General features: G+C 48.6%; 2 protein-coding genes and 1 non-coding gene across 8 annotated transcripts; all 3 read left to right on the top strand.

The window, feature by feature from the left end:
• Positions 1–1,840: 1,840 nt before the first annotated feature.
• Aif1 (allograft inflammatory factor 1) lies at positions 1,841–3,728 on the top strand. Of its 4 annotated transcripts, none has more exons than XM_005339011.5 (6): positions 1,841–2,007; positions 2,202–2,263; positions 2,351–2,417; positions 2,775–2,816; positions 3,016–3,178; positions 3,484–3,728. In XM_005339011.5, the coding sequence occupies exons 1-6, from the start codon at positions 1,983–1,985 to the stop codon at positions 3,566–3,568; spliced, it is 444 nt and encodes a 147-aa protein (XP_005339068.1). In that variant the 5' UTR covers positions 1,841–1,982; the 3' UTR covers positions 3,569–3,728. The 4 variants fall into 4 exon arrangements, with proteins under 4 accessions (XP_005339068.1, XP_040138277.1, XP_040138276.1 ...); XM_040282343.2 differs by having other exon boundaries at positions 1,841–2,015; XM_040282342.2 differs by having other exon boundaries at positions 1,841–2,050.
• Positions 3,729–9,217: 5,489 nt separating this feature from the next.
• Positions 9,218–24,753, top strand: Prrc2a (proline rich coiled-coil 2A). 3 transcript variants are annotated; one of them, XM_013364636.4, is made up of 31 exons: positions 9,218–9,468; positions 11,764–11,938; positions 12,440–12,617; positions 13,140–13,239; positions 13,321–13,393; positions 13,704–13,847; positions 14,006–14,157; positions 14,345–14,424; positions 14,549–14,691; positions 14,971–15,061; positions 15,190–15,406; positions 15,835–16,309; positions 16,722–16,912; positions 17,111–17,408; positions 17,788–17,998; positions 18,186–20,054; positions 20,362–20,630; positions 20,826–20,956; positions 21,192–21,321; positions 21,426–21,511; positions 21,704–21,937; positions 22,087–22,227; positions 22,345–22,416; positions 22,528–22,695; positions 22,901–22,986; positions 23,142–23,352; positions 23,428–23,526; positions 23,636–23,848; positions 23,951–24,045; positions 24,148–24,238; positions 24,340–24,753. In XM_013364636.4, exons 2-31 carry the CDS (start codon positions 11,827–11,829, stop codon positions 24,478–24,480), a joined length of 6,501 nt encoding a protein of 2,166 aa, XP_013220090.2. In that variant the 5' UTR covers positions 9,218–9,468; positions 11,764–11,826; the 3' UTR covers positions 24,481–24,753. The 3 variants fall into 3 exon arrangements, with proteins under 3 accessions (XP_013220090.2, XP_005339067.2, XP_005339066.2); XM_005339010.4 differs by lacking the exon at positions 9,218–9,468 and adding an exon at positions 9,648–9,824 and having other exon boundaries at positions 22,904–22,986; XM_005339009.4 differs by lacking the exon at positions 9,218–9,468 and adding an exon at positions 9,648–9,824.
• Positions 12,114–12,243, top strand: LOC120889377 (small nucleolar RNA SNORA38). The gene has a single exon (XR_005733284.1). It is a non-coding gene; the product is annotated as a small nucleolar RNA SNORA38 (small nucleolar RNA).
• Positions 24,754–25,594: the final 841 nt, after the last annotated feature.

Here is a 25,594-nt window from a genome sequence, read left to right as displayed (position 1 = left end):
AAAAGGGAGAAAGGCTATGCCTAGGGAGGGCATTTATTAGAAAGTACTCACACACTCTGCTGAATCCATGGTGACCAGCACCCTTAAAACACACACCCACATACACGGGGGTGGGGTGGGGGGTGTGCAAGCTGGTGCTTATGATGTCAGCTTCTCTGCAGTTTGAGAACCACTTTCAGTTTCGCTGAGTATCTATTTAAATTCTTGAATTCCACTGGGTGCACACCTGTAATCTCTCAGTGGCTAGGAAGGCTGAGAAGCAGAAGGATCCCAGGTTCAAGGCCAGCCTTAGCAGCTTAGTGAGGCCCTGTCTGAAAAAAAATAAAAATAAAAAGGGCTGGGGATATGGCTCTGTGGTAGAGTCCCCCTGAGCTCAATCCCCAGTACTACAAAGTGCTGAACTCTTCAAGTCCTGAACTCTTCACATTTTAACAAGGATTTCAAAGAAGACAAGATGAGATGACATTGCACATCCTAAAGCAAATAAATTAAATCCTCCATTAGGCATTTCCATGTTTCCAAGTGCCCCTCTAGAACTGCCAGGAGTGAGGGTTCCCTCCATTGCTAGGCCCTGTATTCATCTCACCACCTTCCTGGATTGTCTATGGATTTCAGAGTCTTCTCCCACCCACAATGCAGAAAAATTCAGCCAGCCCTCCCTTGGCTCCCTATCCTAACCCATGTGCCCAGACTAATGAAACCTAACAAAGTTCAAAACTTTATAGTTATCTGAATATCATGACTTATTCAAGGGAAATATTTGTTTATTCCTGATAATAAATGCCCTGGGATCTTACTGTCCTTCCCCCATATCTTCAATAGCTTATCAAAATATTTCTTTGCATAAGGGATATAACTCAGTGGTAGAGCATTTGACTAGCATGATCGAGGAGGTCCTGAGTTGGATCCCTAGTAATGGAAAAAAAAAACTTAGAAACAAAAAAGCACCCCCCCAAAAAAAATTATTTCAATACATCTGTAATCTAACATGCTCATGAGGCAGAAGTAATAGGATCACAAGTTTGAGGCCAGACTGGGCAACTTAGTGAGACAAATTTAAAAACTGTCTCAAATGAGATAAAAAGGTTTGGATGTAGCTCTGTGGTAGTGTACTTGCTTAGCAGGTATGAAACCCTGGGTTTAATCCCCAGCATACACAGGAGTGGAATTGAGCAAAGTAGAGTACCTGTAGTCCCATCTACTTAGGAAGCTAAAATAGGAAGATCACTTAAGCCCAAAAGTTCAAGGCTAGCCTAGGCAACACAATGAGACCCCTATCTTGGAAAAAAAAAAAAAGAAGAAGAAGAAAAAGAAGAAGAAGCCAGGAATGATGGCACATATCTGTAATCCCACTACTCTGTAATCCTAGTTACTCAGGAGGCTAGGCAGGAGGATTGCAAATTTAAGGCCAGCCTCAACAACTTGGCAAAACCTGTCTCAAAATTAAAAATAAAAAGGGATATGGGCCAGGCATAGTAGTGAATGCCTGAAATCCCAGAGGCTCCAGAGGCTAGACAGGAGGATCACAAGACCAGCCTCAGCAATGACAAGGCGCTAAGCAACTCAGTGAGACCCTGTCTCTAAATAAAATACAAAATAGGGCTGGGGGTGTGGCTCAGTCCCCAGTACCCACCTCCAAAAAAAAAAGGGCTATGGATGTAGATATCCCTGGGTTCAATCCCTACTGCCACACACATATACCCACACACACAAAAGGAGTTTACAGAATGTTCTTTTTTCATGTCCTTTTTATGCCTACTCCCCCTTCTTCCTGGGGTGCTGGTGTCAGCAGAAGTTGATGGGGAAGTGAGATCTAAGAGGTAGCAAAGAGGGGAATGAGGAGAAAGGGGAAGTTTGGGAGGGAGGCCTCAGGGGAGACTGGTGGGAGAGAAGAGCCGGCAGACTAACAGACAGAGCCAGTCTGGTTCTCTCTCCCTACCGCCACCTGCCACCTGCCACCTGCCACGGGCATCTGCTGAGCTATGAGCCAAACCAGGGATTTACAGGGTAGGGAGGTATAAAGGCTGGAGCTCGCAATGGGAACAAGGAGGTGGGCAGCCCTGGGCCAGGGAGTAGGTAGGCAGTTAGGGCAGGCCTGTGGGGGGGTGCTCCAGGACAGAATTGTGGGTGACCCTGGGCTGGGTGTGGGGGTGCGGAGAGTAAGGGAGGGGTGAGGGTTGATCAATCTTTGTACCCCTCAGGAGGTAAAGCTTTTGGACTACTGAAGGCCCAGCAGGAAGAGAGACTGAATGAGATCAACAAGGTAAAAGGAAGACCTGAGGAGACAGAGCCTGGGGGATGGAGCCCTGGGGCAGAGGGAGCCAATCCTGCTGTTACCTTTCCCCAACAGCAATTCCTGGAGGATCCCAAATACAGCACTGATGAGGATCTACCCTCCAAACTGGAAGCCTTCAAGAGTGAGGGGGAAATTGTTAGGGTGGAAAGGAGCCTGGTAGGCTTGGGGGTAGGATTTCTACAAGAACCCAGAGGGGACAATGAAAACGCAGAATTGACTTTGTTGTAGGAAAAGGAGAACCTACCTTGATTGTTCCCCTCCCACATTGGAGTCCCTTTCCCTGGCTTGCCCCTCTTAGCACCCCTCTAATTCCCTCCACTTTAACAGAGCTTCTCAATCCTTCAACCCTACTTCCTCTGCCTGCCCCTCCTCCTTCTTCCACATCTTCTTTCTCAGCTGGTCAGCCATCTCTTTCTCAATCCCCTTCCCTGGACCCTACAACCAGGGCTTACCCTATCTACTTTCTTCCCTCATTCAGAAAAATATATGGAGTTTGACCTGAACGGAAATGGAGATATTGGTAAGAAAAGGGTGATTTGGGGGAGTGTGCAGGCCTAGGCAGATGAAAAACTCTTCCATTTATTCTGTTCCCTGTGGCTTTGGGGGAGAGCCTACCTACCAGAGTAAGAGGGCGGAGAATGAGAATTTGGAGGTGGGAAAGGAGGCAGAGAAAGAGAGGGATTCCCTTTCTTCTCCACATCCTGATCCTTTCCCTCCAGATATCATGTCCTTGAAGCAAATGCTAGAGAAACTTGGGATCCCCAAGACCCACCTAGAGCTTAAGAAACTAATTAGAGAGGTGTCAAGTGGCTCTGGGGAGACTTTCAGCTATCCTGACTTTCTCAGAATGATGCTGGGCAAGAGATCCGCCATCTTAAAAATGTAAGAGTCCATTTCCAACTTCCCCTATATTTACCATTTTCTTGTCCACCCCCAGCCCTACTCTTATCTCCAGCCTCAACATTACTGCTATACATTACTCAGCATCCACTTTTCCATTATTAAACAGGGACTCTTCCAATGTCCTCTTCCCATCCCCATCCCTCATGCATAGCTCCTAGCACTGCCACCTCTGCTCTCATTCTTTCTCCTCCCACCCTCACAACCCGACCCCTTCGAGACACTCACAGCAGCCTAAGATTTGTTCCCTTGAAAAAAGTGTTCCTTGATACCTGTGTCTCTTCCAGGATCTTAATGTATGAGGAGAAAGCAAGAGAACAGGAAAAGCCAACGGGTCCCCCAGCCAAGAAGGCTATCTCTGAATTGCCCTAATTTGTGTGTATGTGTGTGTGTGTATGTGTGTGTGTGTACACACACATGTGCATGTCCACAGCGAGATTCTAATGATCCCAACATGAAAAAACAAAACAAAACAAAACAAAAAACTAAAATTATGAGCCAGTCAAACTAAATAAATTATCCTTCCCTTCCAGATCAAGTCTGTATGGTTTTTATTTTGGGGATTTTTCTCCCCCTGAGCTTGGGAAAGAGAGATATATCTTCCAGGGAAAGACAGCAAGGACTTGTTCAAATAAACAATCTATCAACAATTCTGTAGCTATGTGTGGTGGCACACACCTTCAAGCCCAGCTATTTGAGAGGCAGGGGCAGGAGGATAGCAAATTTATGACCAGTCTAGGCAAAAATAAAAAGAAGTCCTGGCATAGTGGAACACACCTGTAGTCAACACAGGAGGCTGAGGCAGGAAGATTACAAGTTCAAGGCCAGCCTCAGCAACTTAGTGAGACCCTCAGCAACTTAATGAGATCCTATCTCAAAATAAAAAATTAAAAGTCCTAGGGATGTAGGTTGGTGATAAAGTGTCCCTGGATTTAATCCCAAGTACCAAAACTAAAATAAAAAGGGCTGGGAATATAGCTCAGTGACAGAGTACTCCAGGTTCAATCTTCAGTACTGCAAAAAACAAAAATAAATAAAAAATTGTAGTATCTACTATAACAGATGGCTCTGTGCACTAAGGGGGATTCCAGATATATAAGACAGTTGTGACCAGAAGAAATTTAGGTAGGCTATTTTTAAAAATCTGTTTATTTGGTAAAGGTCCATGGTAACTTTCACAAAAGAATGAGGATTACTTTGAACTAATGTTCTCCACTACTATTAGTTTTCTGACCTTGACAAATCTCTCAGCCTCTCTGAGGTTTTTATCTGAAAATGGGGATAATATATCTTGCCTGGCATATCACAAGCCCTTAATGTTTAAAACTTGAATGAATGAATGAATGAAAGAACTGATGTCAATAAATGAAGTAAAGGATTTACAATACTATAAGTTCTGATAACTTAAGAGTTAAATGAGTCATTGAGATCCTCCTATTGGGGAAAAGCTATAGAAACCCAGTTTATCATTGTGAGCATGTATGAATATGTAACAACAAATCCCGCTACTATATACAACTATGATGCACCAAGAAAAATATGGAAAGGAAAAAAAAGGGGGCAGATAATGGAGACACAGGATCTCTTGAGTTGAAGAAAGGGGTGAACAGTCAAATCCAGGGAAGGTAGGAGCCTAAGAGCTTCATAGTATTTGATGAGGCCAGACCTTTCCTCCTCCAAGATATTCAGATGAGTCAACTCTAACAACCCTCACTCTTTGGACAGTATTTCAGATATCTTTCTCACCCCCTCCCCACCCCAGCTTTTTTTTTTTTTTTTTGCGCACAGTTGGTTGGCGGGTGGAGGGGTTCCTCAAGCCCAGGGCTTCCTGCATGCTGGACAAACACTGTAACACTGAGCTACATTCCTAACCTCATGTTTCTTAAGTCCCTTGATAACGAGAATCTGATTATCCCAGTTTAATTCACATACTGAGCATGTACTGGACCACTAAGCCTTCCATAGTGGCTCTTCCCAGTGGGGAAGCCAGGAAGGCATCCAGGTAGGTAATTCCTATAGAGCTGCAGTGACTATATACAACTTTAGATGATATAGAGATCATTGCTTCATGACCAAAACTTAATCATTGAATAAGTTAATATGTATCTAACTGTAATGAAATTCATAGCTAACCTTTATAGAGCACCTACTATGTACAGGATACTATTCTAAATACTTTCCATGTATTAATTCATTTAATTTTCACAACAACCCTGGTAACATCAAGAGGGATAGAAAGGACCTGGGGCTTAAATAATTCATTCATTCAGGATAAATAGTGTTACACCATGTACTATTACCACCCAGCAATAAGAATTAAGAAGCTACAACTGCACACAACAACATGAATGAATATTATATATACAATGTTGAGCAAGAGGAATCCTTACTGTATAATTAGTCTGTATAAAATACAAGAAAGGTAAAATTCAGGTATATTATATGTAGTTGGGATAGTAATTAGCCTTGGGAGAGGGTATTAACAAGCAGAAGTTCCAGGGCAGCTTCTGAGATGGGGTGCTAGTTAAGATTCTGTTTTTGTGATCACATGTTCTGCTTAGTTTGTGAAAATTCATACATATTTATTACATACATATATATTGTGCTGTGATTAAAAAATGTTAAATCCTTTATTTTATAGGCATCAACTATAGGCTAGTCTCTTTTTATAAGTTCTTGAGATGTAAAAGTGAACAAAACAAACATCTCTTTCATTCTATTTTGGGAATTGGTAGAGGAGGAGAAAGACTGTCAACAAACAAAATTTAAAATTTATATGGGGTCTGGGGATTCAATTTAGGGGTAGAGTGCTTACCTAGCAAACCTGAGGGCCAGAATGGGATCTCCAGCTCCAAAAATAACAACAAATAAAACTTATATATTAGGAAATGATAAGTAGTATGAATTGGGCATGGTGGTGCACACCTGTAATCCCAGCAACTTGGGAGGCTGAGGCAGGAGGATACCAAGTTCAAGGCCAGCGTCAGCAATTTAGCAAGGCCCTAAGCAACTTACTAAGATCCTGTCTCATAGTCTGGGGCTGTAGCTCATGCCTCACATGTGTGAGGTACTAGGTTCGATCCTCAGCACCACATATAAATAAATAAGTAAATAAAAGATATTGTGTCTATATACAACTAAAAAAAATCCTGTCTTAAAATAAAAAATATAAAGAACTGGGGATGTGGCTCAGTTGGTTAAGTGCCCTAGGTTCAATCCCCAGTATCACAAAAGTGAGGAATGAGGGGGTACCAGGATTTAGGGGTGGGGGCAGAGGAGATTAAAATTTGAAACAGTTAATAAGGATAGGCCTTACTGTTTAGGTGATTAACTTTGAGCAAAAACTTCAAGGAGGGTAAAGCATGAGCCACAAGGGTTTCTGGGGGAAGAGTCAACTACAGAGGAAAAGGGCATCAGAAAGGCTCCAAAGTAAGACATCTCTTACAGCAGGTAGAGAAAGCAATAAAATCAGAGACTGTATGTGATCGACCCACTGAGGAATGGTAGGTCACACTAAAGAGTTTGGCTTTTATTCTGAGACAAATTGGAACATTACCAGACATTGATCAGATGAGTCCCTTGAGGCCTCCTGGGAGAAAAGACCCATTCTGGCTACTGTGTAGAAAGGAGTCTGTAGGAGCAGGAGAGACTCAAGGAGACCAACTGAGAGGCTGTTGCTGTATCCCCACTGAGAGATGATGGTGGCTTAGATAAGGTGGAAGCAGTGGAAGTGATGAGGTTGGATATCTTCTCAAGATAAAATTTTCTATTTGATTGCAAGTGAGAAGTGAGATTAAGAAAGGAGCAATGCTGGCCGTTGAGGTGCAAGCCTGTAATCCCAGCGGCATGAGAGGCTAAGGCAGGAGGATCACAAATTCAAAGCCAGTCTCAGCCTCCGAGAGGCATTAAGCAACTCAGTGAAACCCAGTGAAATACGAAATAGGGCTGGGGATGTAGATCAGTGGTTGAGCACCCCTGAGAGAGAGGGAGGGAGAGAGGGAGGGAGGGAGGGAGGGAGGGAGGGAGGAAGGAAGGAAGGAAGGAAGGAAGGAAGGAAGGAAGGAAGGAAGGAAGGAAGGGTCAATGAGGATTCTGAGGTTTTGGACTTCACTGGATTTTTGAAATTGCCATCAGCTTCAGCTGATGGGGAAGGCTATGAATACAGCAAGTTTTGAGAAGCTGGAGATCAAATGTTTATCTTTGGATACACTTAATTTGAAGTGGTCTATTAGATATCCAAGAGACATCAAACCTAAATACAAGTCTGGAGTTGGGGGGAGAGATCCATGATGAAACTATATGTTTGGAAGTCATCAATGCATAAATGCTATCTGAAACCAAGAGATTCGATGTCCTTGACAACCCATTTTGGTTAGTAGAGGGTCAGGGTGAAGGCTTCACTGGAGTGAGTTTAAATGAGATTGGGGACTAGAGGTAGAGCTCAGTGGTAGAGCATGTGCTTAGTATTTGTAAGGCCCTGGGTTGGATGAAAGTTACCTTGGAAGGACAGAAATTAGAGAAAGTAATAATAGACACCTTTAAGAAAATATTGTACCGTTAAAGAAAAAAAAAGAAAAAGAACAATTTTTTGCTGTGGCAAAGGGAAGCAAAAAAATGGTGTGGTAGTTAACGAGAGAGAGAGAGAGAGAGAGAGAGAGAGAGAGAGAGAGAGAGAGAGAGAGAGAGAGAGAGAGAGAGGATAAGAGAATAATTTTTGAAAGTTTGGAAACTGAACCTTACAAATACAAATATGTATTTGTATTTGATGCCAGGTCCTCACAAATGCTACACCCTTAAAGGCTAAAATTCTTCTTTTTTTTTTTTTTCCTTTTTTTTGGTACTGGGGATTGAACTCAGAGTGCTTTACCACTGGGCTACATCCCCTGTACTTTTTCTTTTTTATTTTTAGACAGGATTTCTCTAAATTGCTAAGGGCCTTGCTAAATTGCTGAGACTGGCCTTGAACTTGCTATCCTCCTACCTCAGCCTCCCAAGTTGCTGCAATTACAGGCATGTGTCACCATACCTGCTGCAAAGGCTAATATTCTTAACTGACTCCTGACAAATTTTCTGCCTTCACTGTCCAAAAAATGGACAAATAGTCATTTTATTTATCATTGTCAGCTAGGTGCAGGTCCCCAAACACATGCTTTCACTGATCTGTTCACTGAACCTTATTTTGCACCCTCTCAAAATTTGGCTAAACTATAATTAGCTCTTCTTTTTCATTCTTTCGGTACAGGGGACTGAATCCAGTGGTGTTCTACCCTTGAGCTACATACTTAGCCCTTTTTATTTTGAGACAGTCTTGCTACATTACCCTGGCTGAACTTGGATTTGCAATCCTCCTGATTCAGCCTCCGGAGTTGCTAGGATTACAGGTGAGCACCACTGAGCCCGACTTCATATTTCTTAATGTTTTTTTTCTAGAAGCACTTCTTCTAAACTTCCCCAGGCAGACACATTTTATTTTTACTTCTATAATATTCTGTGCATATATTCAGAGTTTCAAAATATCGTTGTTGAATGATTTGTTGAACTAGCAGTAGGTCTAAATGGAGCCGAGGATTCTACAGTCAAGAACTAAGAGACAAAGGGTGAAAATAGTCCTGCAGTTTGTAAAATGAAACCCTCTGTTGAAACCCTATAATAACAAGTGTAAAAATCTATTCAAGAAAATTATAGGTTGTAAAATCAATTGTAAGTCTTAGTCTTCGGTTGCTGGTATTTTGAAGATTAGGTCATTCCTAGCTTATCTTTGTTCAATGATTTGCATATATTATGCAAATAAATAGAACTACTCAAAGAATGCCTACGCCGCGGGTGTCGATGACACGCTCCCCTAGAACCTGGGATTGGCCTGTCTACGCACCTCATTTGCATGACGTGATTTAATAAATGGAAGGCCCCGCCCCTCTGAGGCCTTCACCTCTCGCGAAAGGACGCGTGAGTTGGGACTCTCCCCGGGTCTACGTAAGCCCCGCCCTCCGCTTGTAATCCCTCCGGTTCGTTCGCTGTCCTTTCTTTCTCCTCCGCTGAAAGGACCACAGGCCTTGCATCGTTTCCTTCCACTTTCAGCGTCCCTACGTCTCTCCGCTCCCATCTTTCTGTGGACGCACGACGCATGCCCCGCCTCTTTCTCCCACCATTCGTCGTGTAAATTCTGCGCCCCAACCGCCCGGCCGACCGGCGCCGCATTCCCGCCCCCTCTACACAACTCAACGGCCGACGCCGGGGGCCCGCCTCCTCAGCCAACCAGCGTCCTATCGTCTGTAAGTCCCTCCTCTTTATGCAAATAAGCTCTGCAAGCCCCGCACACTCTGCCCTTTTTTTTTTTTTTAAATAAGGACTGCCCCAGAAGTAAAGAAGGTTAGGTTAGAAAGCGCCCCGCCCTTTATGCAAAACAGGGGGCGTGTCCAACCGCGGTGGGAGGCGGGAGGTGGGGGGGCGCTCCCGGGGGCGGCGGTTGCCCGGATGGGCCGTTAGTCGGAGCCCAGCCGCGGAGTGAGCGAGGGAGACGGGAGGAGCCGAACCCGGCGCCATCCGCCGCCATCCGCCCCCGCCCCACCGCCATCCCGCCCCGGGGAGCCCCTAAGTCCCGGTCCCGGACCCCCACGCACCCGGCCAGGTGAGTCTGGGCTAGTCGAGCGCTGACGCCCTTTTCCGGCGCGGGAGCGGAGGCAGCGGCGGCGGCGACAGCGGCGGCGGGCCGGGGGGAGGAGAAGCTGCCATTAGCCGCCGCCATTTTGTCCTCCTGCTGCCGGGCCTGCCTGCCCCTCCCCCTCCGGTACCTCTACCCCAGTACCGGCACCTCCAGCCCTTCTCTCAGGGCCTGCAGCCTGCCCCAATCCACTCACCGCACTGGCTTCAGAGACCGACCCCAGCTCTTGAGCCCGAAACACTGTACCCTCTACTGCTCTTCTCCCTCTTCACCCGCATCTGTTAGCCCCCTCCCCGCCACCGCCGCCCTAGGTTGAGCCGCGCCCGACAGACCTCCTCTTGGAGGGTCTCTTTTCCATATTATGGGACCTCCCCCTCCCATTACCCAGTGCTCTGGTCCCCCTTAATTGGCCCCTTTGCGTCGAGTCACTCCCCCCTCTAGAACCTTGCTTTTATCCAGCATCTGCCTTCTACATTCCTCAGTTTCTTCTCTGCTTTTTCATTTTTCGTAGTAGACCTGTCCCCTTCTTTCTCCCCAACACCGTGTTTCTTTTTGGGTCGCTAGACACTATACCATTACTTTCTCCTCCGCATCCTTTCTCTGCCATTACTTCCATATATTATTTCCCACCTGTGTTTGTGTTAATGTTTTTATTAGTTTTAGTCTGATCTCTTTACATTTTTTTCTTCTTATATTGATTTTCGCAGATTGGCTTCCTCCAGTACTACAGAACCATTCTCTCATCTCTAGCCTGTCATAAAGTTCTCCCTCCCCCCCCCATTTTGGCTTTCATCCTGGGCCTGTCTACTTTCTCCTCACCATCTCCCATCTTTTTCCTTTACACTGTTCCCACCCACTCTAGATGGAGTTTGGCCTACTTGGGGAGCAGGGGCTATTAAGGAAAGAAATGACTGCTGATGGACATTTTTGAGGATAGGAAAATGAAGTTGATTCTTGGCTTGGCGTTCTGGTTACTGGCCCATGTTACAGGGTGTTCTCAAAGTAGCTTCTTAGTGCTTTGGATTTTTCTCAGTTCTTTCACAGTGCTTTGGTTTACTCAGGTCTACACAGAGTAAGCCAGAGCCCACTAGTACTTTTTTGTGAAGGTAGACTTGTTCCCAGGAGCCAAGATGGGCTCAAGTTTAGGAAAAGGTAGAGTGTTTCAAATAATTGGAGTTCTATAACATGAGAGATGTAGAGTCCAGGTTGTTCATGAGAATCCTCTGGCACCAGCTCCCATTCTGGTGGAGCAAGCTCATAAAATCCTTAAACTCCCAGCATACCTTCCTACAAACGTTCCCAGATGGGACTTGAGATTGCTGGGAGTAGAACCTGGGGCACAGGGCCCTGGGGCATGATTTGGGAGCTGGTGTCTAATCAATTGGTGATCTAAAGTTTTCTTTCTTTCATGGTGGAGTTGTACGCCTCTTTCTGGTTTTCTTTGCCACTTGGACTTGCTTGCCTCATTTGATTGTAGGTCTCTGAAATGATTTTGGTGGAGAAAAGGAATTATTACTTTTGGGAGTAATAAAGAGGCTGCTGCCCTTTCTAGATTGGCACAAAGGGCAGAGCATTAATACTGGGAAGATAACTAGATTTTTATTTGATTTTTTTTTTTTTTTTCCCCTTGGCAGAAGGTATCAGGAGAAAGAAAACATGGCATTAGCACTATGTGGGAAATACGTATATTGTGGTTGCTTAAAAAGAATGTGGAGTTTACATAGACTGGAGGAAAAGTCACTAAAGGGCCACATACCTGGGTCCCTAGTGAGAATGAAAGAGAGCATCTACATTTCTGTTACAGTCTATGAAAACGGGTCCCTAGTGAGAATGAAAGAGAGCATCTACATTTCTGTTACAGTCTATGAAAAGGGTAGAGTCTGAGACACTGGTATCTGGCCCACAGGCTCCGGCACGTTTTGGGGGAGGTGCCTGAAGAACCCAACGTACTCAATGAGCTTCCAGCGCAATGTCCGATCGCTCGGGGCCGACTGCCAAGGGGAAGGATGGAAAGAAGTATTCCTCGCTCAACCTGTTTGATACTTATAAGGGCAAGTCCTTAGAGATCCAGAAACCCACTGGTGAGGGTCCTACAAAGATGCTACTAATGGCTAGGCATGATTGGGGTATACATTTTAGAGCTCTTTGAAGGGGAATAGGTATAGTAGAGTAAAAGACCAGAGGAACACACTGGAAATCTCCCAGTTTTACCTTGAGTCCTGTAGAGAGTGTTGAGTTCTGGGTTAACACCAGTTACCCTCCTACAAAGGCGTGTCTTTGGTTCCCTGTCTTTGGACACGTAAGAACTGGAGGAAAAGAATTGTGGATTTGGGGAAGTCTGGGGCCAGCTTGCTCCTCGCGGGCTCAGATCAGTCATCCCACATAGAGACAATAAATGTAATATATCTCAATGTTTTCAAGAGGCATTTTGGAGATTTTTATCAAGGGAAGGGATAGCTTCTAAGAGAAACTTGGAGTACGTAGGAAACAGGCCGTTCAGGAAGTCTGAATAGAATCAGGTTGGGATGCTGTCAGATCTCCCATGTGAGATGTTTTTCACCCTCTCTCCACCTTTTCTTCAGTTGCCCCTCGCCATGGCCTGCAGAGTCTCGGGAAAGTTGCCATTGCCCGGCGTATGCCACCCCCAGCCAACCTTCCAAGCCTGAAAGCCGAGAACAAAGGCAATGACCCCAATGTCTCACTAGTGCCGAAAGACGGAACAGGATGGGCAAGCAAACAGGAGCAGTCCGACCCCAAGAGGTAGACAGAGGTTTGGGGGACCAAAGAGTGATGAGTACCTTAACTTTGAACTTAAAAGTGGATTGGGGTTTGGTTTGGTATAGTCCAGTCCCATGATAACCAGGAAAAAAAAAAATGAAGGAGTCACCTTTTGAACCTATTCTGGGTTTCTGATTAGATACTAAGAAATGACACCGCCCATGGTGGTGCAGGTCTGTAATCCCAGTGATGAGTTCAGAGCCAGCAGGACCAACTTAGTAAGACCCTGTCTCTAAATAGAATATAAAAAGGGGCTGGAGATGTGGTTAAGTGCTCTTGAGTTCAATCCCTTGTACCAAAAAACATAAAAAATGGTACTGTAAGCTCTTTGTTAGAGAAAAGAAACAGCTAACAGCCTATACAGGGTGGCAAAATTAATGGTAGTTTGTCCTAATATTTCTAAGTAATAGTATTGGACCTAGGGTCTATCCTTACTTTCTACTAATGGGAGAAGTTGGAGAGGCATCTTGGGTTTTGGGTAACCTTTTTCTATTATCCCTTCAGTTCCGATGCCTCAACCGCTCAGCCGCCGGAATCGCAGCCACTGCCGGCTTCACAGACGCCTGCCTCCAACCAGCCGAAACGACCCCCAACAGTCCCCGAGGTATCTGGAGAACTAGAGGTGTTGGGAGGGAAATGGTTTCTATCTCCCCCAACCCATGTGATCATTTATCTTTTTTCTTAGAACACTCCTTCGGTTCCAAGCGGGGTAAAGTCCTGGGCACAAGCCAGCGTCACCCATGGAGCACATGGAGATGGTGAGTACAGAACTGTCAGGGAACTGTGTCTGAGCATCACAGGAGGCAGGCGCCCTTGACTGTGCCTTAAGTGTCCTTGGTGTCCTCGCTGAGTCTCAGTCCCTTGTATTCAGTTTCATGGGGCACATGAGGAAGTTTTAAATCTATCTTCTATGTGGGGGTAGTAAGGTTCTAGGACCTTGTTGTGGAATGATCAGCTATTTCAAAGAAGTTAATTTGAAGGCAGGAACCTCTTAGAGCCCTTTACTTTTATGGTGCGTGCATCTTTAACAAATGTATCTGTCTTTTATCTGCACCTTCACCCCAACAGGTGGAAGGGCATCAAGCCTACTGTCGCGATTCTCTCGAGAGGAATTTCCGACCCTGCAGGCGGCTGGCGACCAGGACAAGGCTGCCAAGGAAAGGGAGTCTGCCGAACAGTCGTCTGGGCCAGGACCAAGCCTCCGCCCCCAAAGTGAGTGACTGCATAGTGGGAGTAAGTGGTTCCCTTTAGCCACGACATTGTTTATTCTGTCTCTGAGCTAAGTGACGGCTTATTCACCTTCCTCCCCATCATTTTCACTTTCCTTGGAACATAAACATGTCTTTTCTCCACCTTTGTCCAAAATGTAGATTCTACAACTTGGAGGGACGGAGGTGGGCGTGGCCCTGATGAGCTGGAGGGCCCGGACTCCAAACTTCATCATGGTCATGATCCCCGGGGCGGGCTGCAGCCTTCAGGCCCACCCCAGTTCCCTCCCTATCGCGGAATGATGCCGCCCTTTGTGAGTCTGGATTTTTTATTTTGGTTGCACTGAAAGCTAGTGTGTTAGGAATAAGGACTTGACCTTTGGAGGATGCAGTTACAAAGCAGGCAGCCAAACAGAGGGTGGGTGGACAATAGCAGGTTTAAAGGACTGGCAGTCTATTTGTGCCTCTTGTCAGCTACTGTTGTGTTGGGTCCTTTTGCAGATGTATCCCCCATACCTTCCGTTCCCTCCACCCTATGGACCCCAGGGGCCTTATCGATACCCTACTCCTGATGGGCCCAGGTAAGGAATCCGAGTCTGAGTTTGTGGTTGGGGGAAGGGGAAACCTCTGGGAAGAAGATAGTCTTGTGTGTGGTTTTATAACACATCATCTTTTATCTTGTCCCATTTTTCTTTCAACACACAGCCGTTTCCCCCGTGTGGCGGGCCCCCGGGGCTCAGGGCCACCAATGCGCCTTGTAGAGCCTGTGGGTCGGCCTTCTATTCTTAAAGAGGATAATCTCAAAGAATTTGACCAGTTGGACCAGGAAAATGATGATGGTTGGGCAGGTGAGTGAATATGAACAGTTAACTATTGGATCCTAAAAGGGATATCATGGGAGAACAGACATTGAACAGTAGAGAAAATATATGGAGAAAAACCATGTCTTGGCAAAGTACAGAGAGCAGTGACAGTGACAAGACTTATAGTTGATGAACATAAACCTCAGAGGGAGGGGCCAGTATTGGTAATGTGTTTTTTCTCATCATGTATTTCAGACCACTTCTTGTGTCCTAGGAACACATCTGATTACTACTTGGATTACTACTCTTTATTTTTCTCTTCAGGGGCCCATGAGGAGGTCGACTACACTGAAAAGCTCAAGTTCAGTGATGAGGAAGATGGGCGAGACTCTGATGAGGAAGGAGCTGAGGGCCAGTAAGTTAGGACTATCAGGGGAAAGGAGGGAGCTCTTTTATTTTTTTTTTCTTTTTGTACTCCTCATGGTAATATACTCTCAGAGGAGTTGATTTGCAGCTGAATTTAATTTCATGTTTTGCTCACAGCAAGGATTCCCAATCAGCTGCTGGTGAGGAACGGCCTCCTGAAGCAGATGGCAAAAAGGGCACCTCCTCTGGCAGCGAACCGCCCCCTCTCAAGACCGCCTGGGCAGAGACCTCTCGGCCTCCAGAGACAGAGCCAGGGCCTCCTGCCCCAAAGCCTCCCCCACCCCCACCTCACCGGGGCCCCACCGGGAACTGGGGCCCCCCTGGGGACTACCCAGTGAGTGTCTACAATGAGGGTTGAGAAGGGTTAAATTGTGGGAGGTATCAGCTGAGTAATTGAAGCAGTAATAATGGAGGAAACGGAAGGGAAGTCTGAAAAAGGACTCTGAAGTTGAGGGTAATGGAGAATCTCTGGAAAGCTTGAGAACATCCTGGGGAGTCTGGGAGAAAAATTGGGCTGCTAGTAAGGAAAAAGAAGACCTCTGAATGCTTAGGTCTCCAAAGAAGAAAAGGAATGGGGGGGAAAAAGTGATTAGATTTGTTTCCACCCACAAAGGCCATTGACCCCGAGGCCTGACACTGGCACCACATAAAAATAAAGATATTGTGTCCATCTAAAACTAAAAAATAAATATTAAAAAAAAGAGAGATGATAGAAAGCCTAATGACTGACACCCCTGGCCTGCTGGGTCTGCCCATTGACAGGATCGTGGGGGTCCTCCCTGCAAACCCCCAGCACCTGAAGATGAGGATGAGGCATGGCGGCAGCGGCGAAAGCAGTCTTCATCTGAAATCTCCCTGGCAGTGGAGCGGGCCCGCCGTAGGCGAGAAGAGGAGGAGCGGCGCATGCAGGAAGAGCGCCGGGCAGCCTGTGCTGAGAAGCTCAAGCGACTGGATGAAAAGTTTGGGGCACCTGACAAACGGCTCAAAGCAGAGCCTGCTGCCCCACCTGCTGCCCCACCTGCCCCAGCTCCTCCACCTGCAGGACCCAAAGAACTCCCTGCAAGTCCAGCTCCACCACCGGCACCAGCCGCAACACCAGAGAAAGAACCTGAAGAGCCAGCACAGGCCCCTCCTGCTCAGTCCACCCCCAGTCCAGGTGTGGTTCCAGTTCCCACTCTAGTGAGTGGTGGTGGCACTACCAGTAGCACCAGCAGTGGCAGCTTTGAAGCCAGCCCAGGTATGGAAAAGAGGATAGGTACTGCTAAGATCTTAAGGGTGCAGGGTAGTAGGGATGGAAGTGAAGTAGAAGTTATTTGTTTTGGTTTGTTTGTGTATGAGTGGTGGGGGGAAGTCCCATCATTTGCTCATCTATGAAAGGGAAAGCTCTAAAACTGCTTCTATAAGCCTAGAGTGGAGCAAGATTGAAGAAAATTGTTTGGGTGATTTCATAGGCCATTAATAGCAGCAGTAGTGGCTCTTGAGGCCATAGTTTGTTTTTATGGGTTTTACATGGGATGGGCTTCAATACAGTGGGATTCGGTTGAATACCTCAGTCTCTGGAGAGAGCGAGCTAGAGTTGGCTGGAATTTCTGATCTTTTCTTGGACGGTCCTGTTGCACTAGGTTACTCTGTTCTTTTCTCCAATGCAGTGGAACCACAACTGCCTTCAAAAGAGGGTCCTGAACCACCAGAAGAGATTCCTCCACCTACCACACCCCCAGCCCCAAAGGTGGAACCCAAAGGTGATGGGGTGGGTCCTACCCGACAGCCCCCCAGCCAGGGCTTGGGCTACCCCAAGTATCAGAAGTCATTGCCTCCTCGTTTCCAGCGGCAACAGCAGGTGAGATCAAGTTGGTTTTAATTTTATCCATAAGTTGTCTTCTGGGTTCTTTGCCTTTGTTTGGGTCTCCTTCCTGTGTGACAGTTTCCGTCTACTCCAGGTTTTTGTCAAACTTGTGCAGTAACTTTTTTCTCTGCTGCTCCCTTCGTGTGCAGGCTTTATAACTTCTTCCATCCCATCTTTTTTGTTCTTCCTCAGGAGCAGCTCCTGAAGCAGCAACAGCAGCAGCAATGGCAGCAGCATCAACAGGGGTCTGCCCCTCCTGCCCCAGTGCCCCCATCACCACCACAGCCTGTGACCCTGGGGGCTGTGCCAGCTCCACAGGCTCCACCACCGCCCCCCAAGGCCCTGTACCCAGGTGCTCTGGGCCGGCCCCCACCCATGCCCCCAATGAACTTTGATCCTCGCTGGATGATGATTCCTCCTTATGTGGACCCTCGGCTCCTTCAGGGCCGGCCCCCACTGGACTTCTACCCTCCTGGTGTGCATCCTTCTGGTAAGAGGCCTTTGGAGGGGTGGTAAAACCCATCAGTCCTAGGAAGCGTGGATATCAATGTCTTAATTTGTTGTGACTGGAATTACAAGTAGGGGTGAGGGGAATGCTTAACGGCAGAGATAGTTCTGTGTGAGAGTGGACTTGGGGAAGAAACAAATGTTGGGCCTTATTTGGCAAGGCTTTATTAGGGGGTTTGGTTCTTTCATATGACAACTGAGTGATTGTTCCTATTTCACAAGAATAGGCAAGGTACAGATTTACTGGTATGAAAGATGAAAGGTGCTGACTTAACAGAGAAGACTAGATCAGGGAGGTGGTTTTGAAGCGCTGGAAGTCCAGATGACACGAAATGATTTTGTTCTTTTTTTTGTTTCCTCAGGCTTAGTTCCCCGAGAGCGCTCAGATAGTGGGGGTTCTAGCTCAGAGCCGTTTGAGCGTCATGCAGCCCCCCTCTTACGGGAACGGGGCACCCCACCAGTGGATCCAAAGTTGGCCTGGGTAGGAGATGTCTTCACCACCACACCCACTGACCCTCGCCCGCTTACTTCACCTCTGCGCCAGGCTGCAGATGAGGAAGACAAGGGGTTGAGGTGAGTCTTGTTAATGAGGAATGAGTGAGTTCTTAGTTAAAGGGCCTGAGTCTAGGGAAAAGGTACTGTGGATTATTGGTGAGATGATGAACATAAAGGGAATATTTAGCTCATATTAAGGTGTTCTCTTTCCCCACCCAATTCTTGTTTTCCTCATCCTGAGATTCTTTTTCTGTCTCCCTTTTAGGAGCGAGACTCCTCCAATACCTCCTCCACCACCTTATCTGGCCAGTTATCCAGGCTTTCCTGAGAACGGAGCCCCTGGGCCCCCAATTTCTCGTTTCCCTCTGGAGGAGCCAACTCCCCCAGGGCCCCACCCACTCCCCTGGCCCCCAGGCAATGATGAAGCTGCCAAGATACAAGCTCCACCACCCAAGAAGGAACCCCCCAAGGAGGAGACTGCACAGCTGACAGGGCCGGAAGGTCGAAAGCCTGCCCGTGGAGTTGGAGGGGGAGGCCAAGGCCCCCCACCACCACGCAGAGAGAGTCGTACCGAGACCCGCTGGGGCCCTCGCCCAGGTAGCAGTCGTCGAGGAATCCCTCCAGAGGATCCAGGGGCCCCTCCCCGCCGGGCTGGGCCTATAAAGAAACCGCCACCACCTGCAAAAGTGGAAGAGCTGCCTCCTAAATCCCTGGAACAGGGGGATGACTCCTCCAAACCCCCAAAGCCAGACCCACTCAAGACAGCTAAGGGGAAAATGGTCCCCAAGGAGACCCCACCCAGTGGGAATCTTTCCCCTGCACCAAGGCTTCGGAGGGATTATTCATATGAGAGAGTGGGTCCTACCTCCTGTCGGGGTCGGGGCCGAGGCGAGTATTTTGCCAGAGGGAGGGGTTTTCGGGGGACCTATGGGGGACGGGGACGGGGAGCCCGAAGCCGAGAGTTCCGCAGTTACCGGGAGTTTCGTGGAGATGATGGGCGTGGAGCTGGGACTGGAGGACCAAACCACCCTGCTCCTCCCCGAGGCCGCACTGCTAGTGAGACACGAAGTGAGGGTTCAGAGTATGAAGAAATTCCTAAGCGGCGCCGGCAGCGTGGCTCAGAAACAGGCAGTGAGACCCATGAGAGTGATCTGGCTCCCTCAGACAAAGAGGCTCCCCCACCTAAGGAGGGAGTACTCACCCAGGTCCCTCTTGCTCACCCACCACCAGGAGCCCCCCCTTCACCTGCCCCTGCCCGTTTTTCCACTGCCCGGGGTGGACGTGTTTTCACTCCAAGAGGGGTGCCCTCACGGCGTGGCCGAGGGGGAGGGCGGCCCCCTCCTCCTGTTTGCCCAGGCTGGAGCCCTCCATCCAAGTCCTTGGTTCCAAAGAAACCTCCAACAGGTCCTTTACCTCCAAGTAAGGAGCCTTTGAAAGAGAAGCTGATTCCAGGACCTCTGTCTCCCATGGCCCGGGGAGGCAACAGTGGAGTAGGCAACATGGGTATAGGTGTGGAGGATGGGGAACGACCCCGAAGGAGGAGGCATGGAAGGGCTCAGCAGCAGGACAAACCACCTCGGTTCCGGAGGCTGAAACAGGAACGAGAGAATGCTGCCAGAGGGGCTGAGGGCAAGCCCTCTTCCCTAGCCCTTCCAGCCTCCACTCCTGGACCTGAGGAAGCCTTGGCAACAGTCACAGTGCCCCCTCCACCTCGTCGGGCAGCGGCTAAGTCTCCTGATCTGTCAAACCAGAACTCAGACCAAGCCAATGAGGAATGGGAGACTGCATCAGAGAGCAGTGACTTTGCTAGTGAGCGTCGTGGTGACAAGGAGGCTCCCCCACCAGCAATTCTGACCCCCAAAGCTGTGGGAACTCCTGGGGGTGGTACTGGTGGGGCTGGACCAGGCATTTCAACCATGTCCCGTGGAGATCTGAGCCAGAGGGCCAAGGATTTGAGCAAGCGGAGCTTCTCAAGTCAGAGGCCAGGAATGGATCGGCAGAACCGCCGCCCAGGCCCCGGGGGCAAGACTGGCAGTGGAAGTGGAAGCAGTGGAGGTGGTGGTGGAGGTCCAGGGGGAAGGACCGGCCCAGGAAGAGGGGACAAGAGGAGCTGGCCCTCTCCCAAAAACCGAAGGTGTGTACAGGTTGGAGTTTATTCTTAAGGTGGAGAAAGCCCGGCGGGGAGGTGAGGGTAGGTACAGGCAGTCTGTGGGCACATGGACTCAAATTAGAAAAGCATTAGGGTTCCATGGTCAACTAAGGTGCCTGATTACTAGTACTCCCCATCTTGTTTCTTGCTTTTAACCACACAGATCCAAACATGAAAAATCCTTAGAGGGGCATAACAAAAGGACAGGTTTTAATGGGAAAAAGTTGAAAAATAGAAGTGTATAGAAAAATAGTTTAGTGAACCTTGGGAACTGATGCTCTTTTCTATTCAGCCGTCCTCCAGAGGAGCGTCCTCCAGGACTCCCCCTGCCTCCCCCACCCCCTAGCAGTTCGGCTGTCTTCCGCCTGGACCAAGTTATCCACAGCAACCCTGCTGGCATCCAACAGGCTCTGGCCCAGCTTAGCAGCCGCCAAGGAAACATAACAGCACCAGGGGGGCACCCAAGGCCTAAACCTGGGCCTCCCCAAGCCCTTCAGGGCTCCTCCCCTCGGCCCCCAACCCGATATGACCCCCAGAGGGCCACCAACAGTGTCAGTTCTGGTAAGCTGGAGAGGGTCCTGGGTGGGAATGTTTCCATCCCCAGAGAAGGTCAGGTGCTGAAGTGGGAAGAGTGGCCCTGGGGGCCCTGCTGCTGGGTGTCTTCATTGAGCAAGGGTGGAAGGATTGGGGGGAACAGTAGGGAGCTAGGGTCAGTGATAGTGAGGCAGATGCTGACAGTTTTCCCCTTTTCCCCAGACCCCCACTTCGAGGAGCCAGGGCCGATGGTGAGGGGGGTGGGCGGGACTCCCCGGGACTCTGCCGGGGTTAATCCCTTCCCCCCCAAACGGCGGGAGCGACCTCCCCGAAAACTGGAGCTGCTGCAGGAGGTGAGGGATGGGGCTGGAGATTGGGCTTTGCTGCACTTTCACTTTGAAGGTTCTTGGTTATATTTCTCCACTCTTTGCTATTCCCATATTCTTACTCAAAATTCTCACTAGTAGTTACTGTTTTGTTTCCCGTGTGTCTTCATTGTTGCCCCAATGCCTCACTCTGTCCTGGCTTCCTATATTCCCCAGTTCCTACCCAATTCGTGTTTTGCTTCTGGCCTTTCTCCACCTTTAGGAATCTCTGCCAGCTTCTCATACCTCTGGAATCCTGCCCTCGAAGCCTGAGGTCCCAGGCCCTCAGGGAGAATCCAGAGATGCAGGCACAGAGGCCCTGACCCCCCACATCTGGGATCGTTTACATACTGGTGAGTGAAGCTGAATGAAGGAAGGAGCTGGTAAAGTGGTGAGAGTGAGGTGGCTTTGGAACTGTCTTCTCACTGCCTGCATCCTGGTTGGTGCTCTCCTCCAGCCACCAGCCGAAAGAGTTACCGGCCCGGCTCCATGGAGCCCTGGATGGAGCCCCTGAGTCCATTTGAGGATGTGGCTGGCACAGAGGTGTGTGAGGATGGGAGGGAGTTGCTGAGTTGGGATCTTGTCTGAATATTGGCCATATTTCCCCCACCTGAACTGGGTCAAGTCTGGGGCTGTTCTCACATGGTTATCTCCTTAAATTTGTATGTGTGCATCAGTCAGGTATCGGGATGCTCTTTACCTTGATTTAACTAGCTCCTTCTCCGCTCCTCTCAGATGAGTCAGTCTGACAGTGGGGTGGACCTGAGTGGGGATTCTCAGGTGTCATCAGGTCCCTGCAGCCAGCGAAGTTCCCCTGATGGAGGACTCAAGGGGGCAGCAGAGGGACCCCCCAAGCGGCCTGGAGGCCCCTCACCCCTGAATGCTGTTCCTGGTGAGGGTCCACCTGGCTCTGAACCCTCTGAACCTCCTAGGAGACGGCCACCTGCCCCCCATGATGGGGACAGAAAGGTAAAAGACCAAAGGAAAAGATAAGAATGTTTCAAGTAATCTTTTACTTTGGCTTTCCCTTTATCCTTCTTTCTGGGTGTTCTGGGAATTCCCTGATTTGGGTTCCCTTTCCTCCCTACACCTTCATTTTACTATGTTCTGCAACTCAGGAGCTGCCCAGGGAGCAGCCTCTGCCCCCTGGCCCCATAGGCACAGAACGAACACAGCGTACGGACCGAGGCCCAGAGCCTGGCCCCCTCCGGCCATCCCATCGACCTGGCCAAGCAGTCCAGTTTGGAACTAGTGACAAGGTGTGTGTGAACTAGACTTGGGAATCTTCCTATGCTGGAAGGAGAGAGGAGGGTCTAGAGATAGGACATGGAAAACATGTCTGAATCACAGGATGCTCTCCTGCCTTATTATCACAGGACTCGGACCTGCGCCTAGTGGTAGGAGATAGTTTAAAAGCAGAGAAGGAGCTAACAGCATCAGTTGCCGAGGTAGGTGGAGAATTCAGTAGGAAAACCCAACATTTCTGGTGAGAATTTCTGAGAGTGACCTGGGTGTCCAGGACATCGGGCATTCTTCTTGACAAGTTTTCTCCTGCCCAGGCCATTCCAATATCCAGAGACTGGGAGCTACTCCCCAGTGCTTCTGCCTCAGCTGAGCCACAATCCAAGAGCCTGGGTTCTGGGCACTGTGGCGCAGAGCCTAGTTCCTCAGGCCAGCGCCTATATCCTGAGGTCTTCTATGGCAGCCCTGGGCCTCCCAGTTCCCAGGTAAGCCCCAATTTTCATCCTGTGTGCCCTTGAAAGAATCTTCTCTGCCTGTTGTTTCTTCTAATCAGACCTAATTTGTGTAATTGTAAAACACTATTTCCTTGTTATTCTATTTCTCTCTTTTTTAAGCTGCTGCAGTCGGGGAATGGGTTAGCTTTCTTGACCATATATAAATGGAGCAATTTCAAACCTGCCTTTTCTCTAGCAGGTCTCTGGGGGAGCCATGGACTCTCAGTTACATCCCAATAATGGAGGCTTCCGCCCTGGGACACCCTCACTTCACCCTTACAGGTAAGACCTGTGGACCTCAGAATAAAGTTGAGATAGATTTCAGGGAAGAGAAGATGCAGTTTTGGGTTCTAGAGGTTTTCTGGATTTAGGCATTGCTGAGATTAAGAGTAAATAACTGGCTTCTTAACACCATTCCTTCCCTGATGTCTTTTCAGGTCACAGCCCCTATACCTACCCCCAGGCCCAGCTCCTCCCTCGGCCCTGCTCTCTGGGGTAGCACTCAAGGGCCAGTTTCTGGATTTCTCAGCACTGCAAGCAACAGAACTGGGGAAGTTGCCAGCTGGAGGAGTTCTCTACCCTCCACCTTCCTTTCTTTACTCTCCAGCTTTCTGCCCCAGCCCTTTGCCTGACCCACCTTTGCTTCAGGTAAGAGGTGGGCAGGTGCTAGGGGTGGGGGGAATGTTTAGGGGAGTTGACATACTTCTCCCTGTTCCCTAACAGGTACGCCAGGACCTGCCATCCCCTTCGGATTTTTATTCTGCTCCTCTGCAGCCTGGTGGCCAAAGTGGCTTCCTTCCTTCAGGGGCCCCTGCACAGCAGGTACCTTTTATCTTCCCACTCCCCCTTTATTCTCTATCTCGTCACTAGCTTTTTTATTTTCCAAAATGACTTTCTGACTCAGCGTACACACTTGGCTTTTTTGTTACAGATGCTTCTACCCATGGTAGATTCACAGCTGCCTGTGGTGAATTTTGGCTCCCTGCCGCCAGCACCACCTCCTGCCCCACCCCCACTTTCCTTGTTACCTGTGGGCCCAGCTCTGCAGCCTCCCAGCCTGGCTGTGCGGCCCCCACCTGCTCCTGCTACTCGGGTGCTGCCTTCACCTGCCAGGCCCTTCCCCCCTAGCTTGGGGCGAGCAGAGGTAAAGTACAGCAAGTGAGGCACTCCAAGTTTAGGGACAGGGATTCTCTGTCTTAAGATGAATGGGTTGATGGGCGGAGGCTCAGGAATTCTTTACCTTCAGCTTCATCCAGTGGAACTAAAGCCCTTCCAGGATTATCGGAAATTAAGCAGCAGCCTTGGGGGACCTGGCTCATCTCGTACTCCCCCATCTGGAAGGTAATCACAAATTGGAATGCAGACTCCCTATCTCCAAGGATTTGGCTTTCTTTGGAGTCAGGGAAAGTCCTAAACTTACCTTAAACACGCTTCCTCCCTCAGGTCCTTCCCTGGTCTCAATTCCCGTCTCAAGGCCCCACCTTCCACCTACAGCGGAGTGTTCCGCACCCAGCGCATCGACCTCTACCAGCAGGTGAAGAAACTCTTGTGGCCTCCGGTCTAAATTCAAGAGTTGCCACCTGAGTTCCTGACCTAATAATTTGATTTACTCTTCCATAACCACCTGTCCCTTAGGCCTCCCCACCGGATGCCCTGCGCTGGATGCCGAAGCCTTGGGAGCGGACAGGGCCACCTTCTCGAGAAGGGCCTTCCAGAAGGGCAGAAGAGCCTGGATCCCGAGGGGACAAGGAGCCTGAATTGCCCCCGCCCCGCTGAGGGAGTTCCTCTTGCCCCCACCCCACCCCCCGGGGCTTGTATATAGATTATAAATATATAAGGGGGAAAGGGGTGGGTGGGGAGGGGTTGTGGGGCTGGAGCCTCGCTTCCCCTCCTCCCCCTTCCCCTGGTCCCCTATCCCTGGGGCCGTTTGTTAAAAAAGAATAATAAAATGATTAAAAAAATATATTTCCAAGTGACTTGGGGGATGGGTATGTTTGGTTATAATACTTTTTACAGCATGGTGTTATTAAATGAGTGTGGCTTCATTAAGATTATGTCTGGGCTCAGTGCAGTGGCACACGCCTATAATCCCAGCAGCTTGGGAGGCAGAGTCAGGAATATAAAGTCGGCCTCAACAATGGTGAGGCTAAGCAACTCAGACTCCCGTCTCTAAAATAACAAAAATGGGCTTGGGATGTGGCTCAGTTGTCAAGTGCCCCCAAGTTCAATCCTTGGTACCCTAAAAAGACCATGTCTGAGAGGGACTAAGGATAAACTCGGTAGAGGCCCTGGGTTCAATCCCAGCACATAACACAAAACAATCTTTTTGAGTGTTTTGCTTTTGTGGTTTTGGCATGGGGCTCCACAGAAGCGCAGCTAATGACCTGCCCTTAATGTTTAATGATTTCTATTGGTCTAGCATGAAGCTAGTTAAAAGGGAAAGGGACATCAACTACATCTCAAAAGGAATGGCAAAGAATGCAGGTATCTTCCATATCCAAGTACATTAACAACTGGCTTTTTGAGTTTTGACAGCCTAGGTCCAGCATGATCAAACCTGAATTTCATTGGGGCATCACATGTAGGTTATGCTTCAAGAGTACTTGGGTCCAAAGCCATGTTGTTTTTTGTCCTAGTGTACACTTCCATCTCAAGACCTTGGTGTTTTTGTTTGCATGTAAAATTAGTCTTCTTGCCCAGCTGCTTGGTGGCATGTCCCTATAAATTCTAGCTATGTGGGGGGCTGAGGCAGGAAGATACAAGTTCTGAGCCCAGCTTTAGTGATTTAGCAAGACCCTATCTTTAAAAAAAAATTGGGATACAGCTTGATTACAAAGCCTGGCTGAGTTCAATCCCTAATACAGGAGATGTTTCTGCAGAAAAAGCTAAC

This window comes from Ictidomys tridecemlineatus, chromosome 8 (genome assembly GCF_052094955.1).
Source record: "Ictidomys tridecemlineatus isolate mIctTri1 chromosome 8, mIctTri1.hap1, whole genome shotgun sequence".
Lineage (NCBI taxonomy): Eukaryota > Metazoa > Chordata > Mammalia > Rodentia > Sciuridae > Ictidomys > Ictidomys tridecemlineatus.
This window is presented reverse-complemented; position numbering and strand designations above follow the sequence as displayed.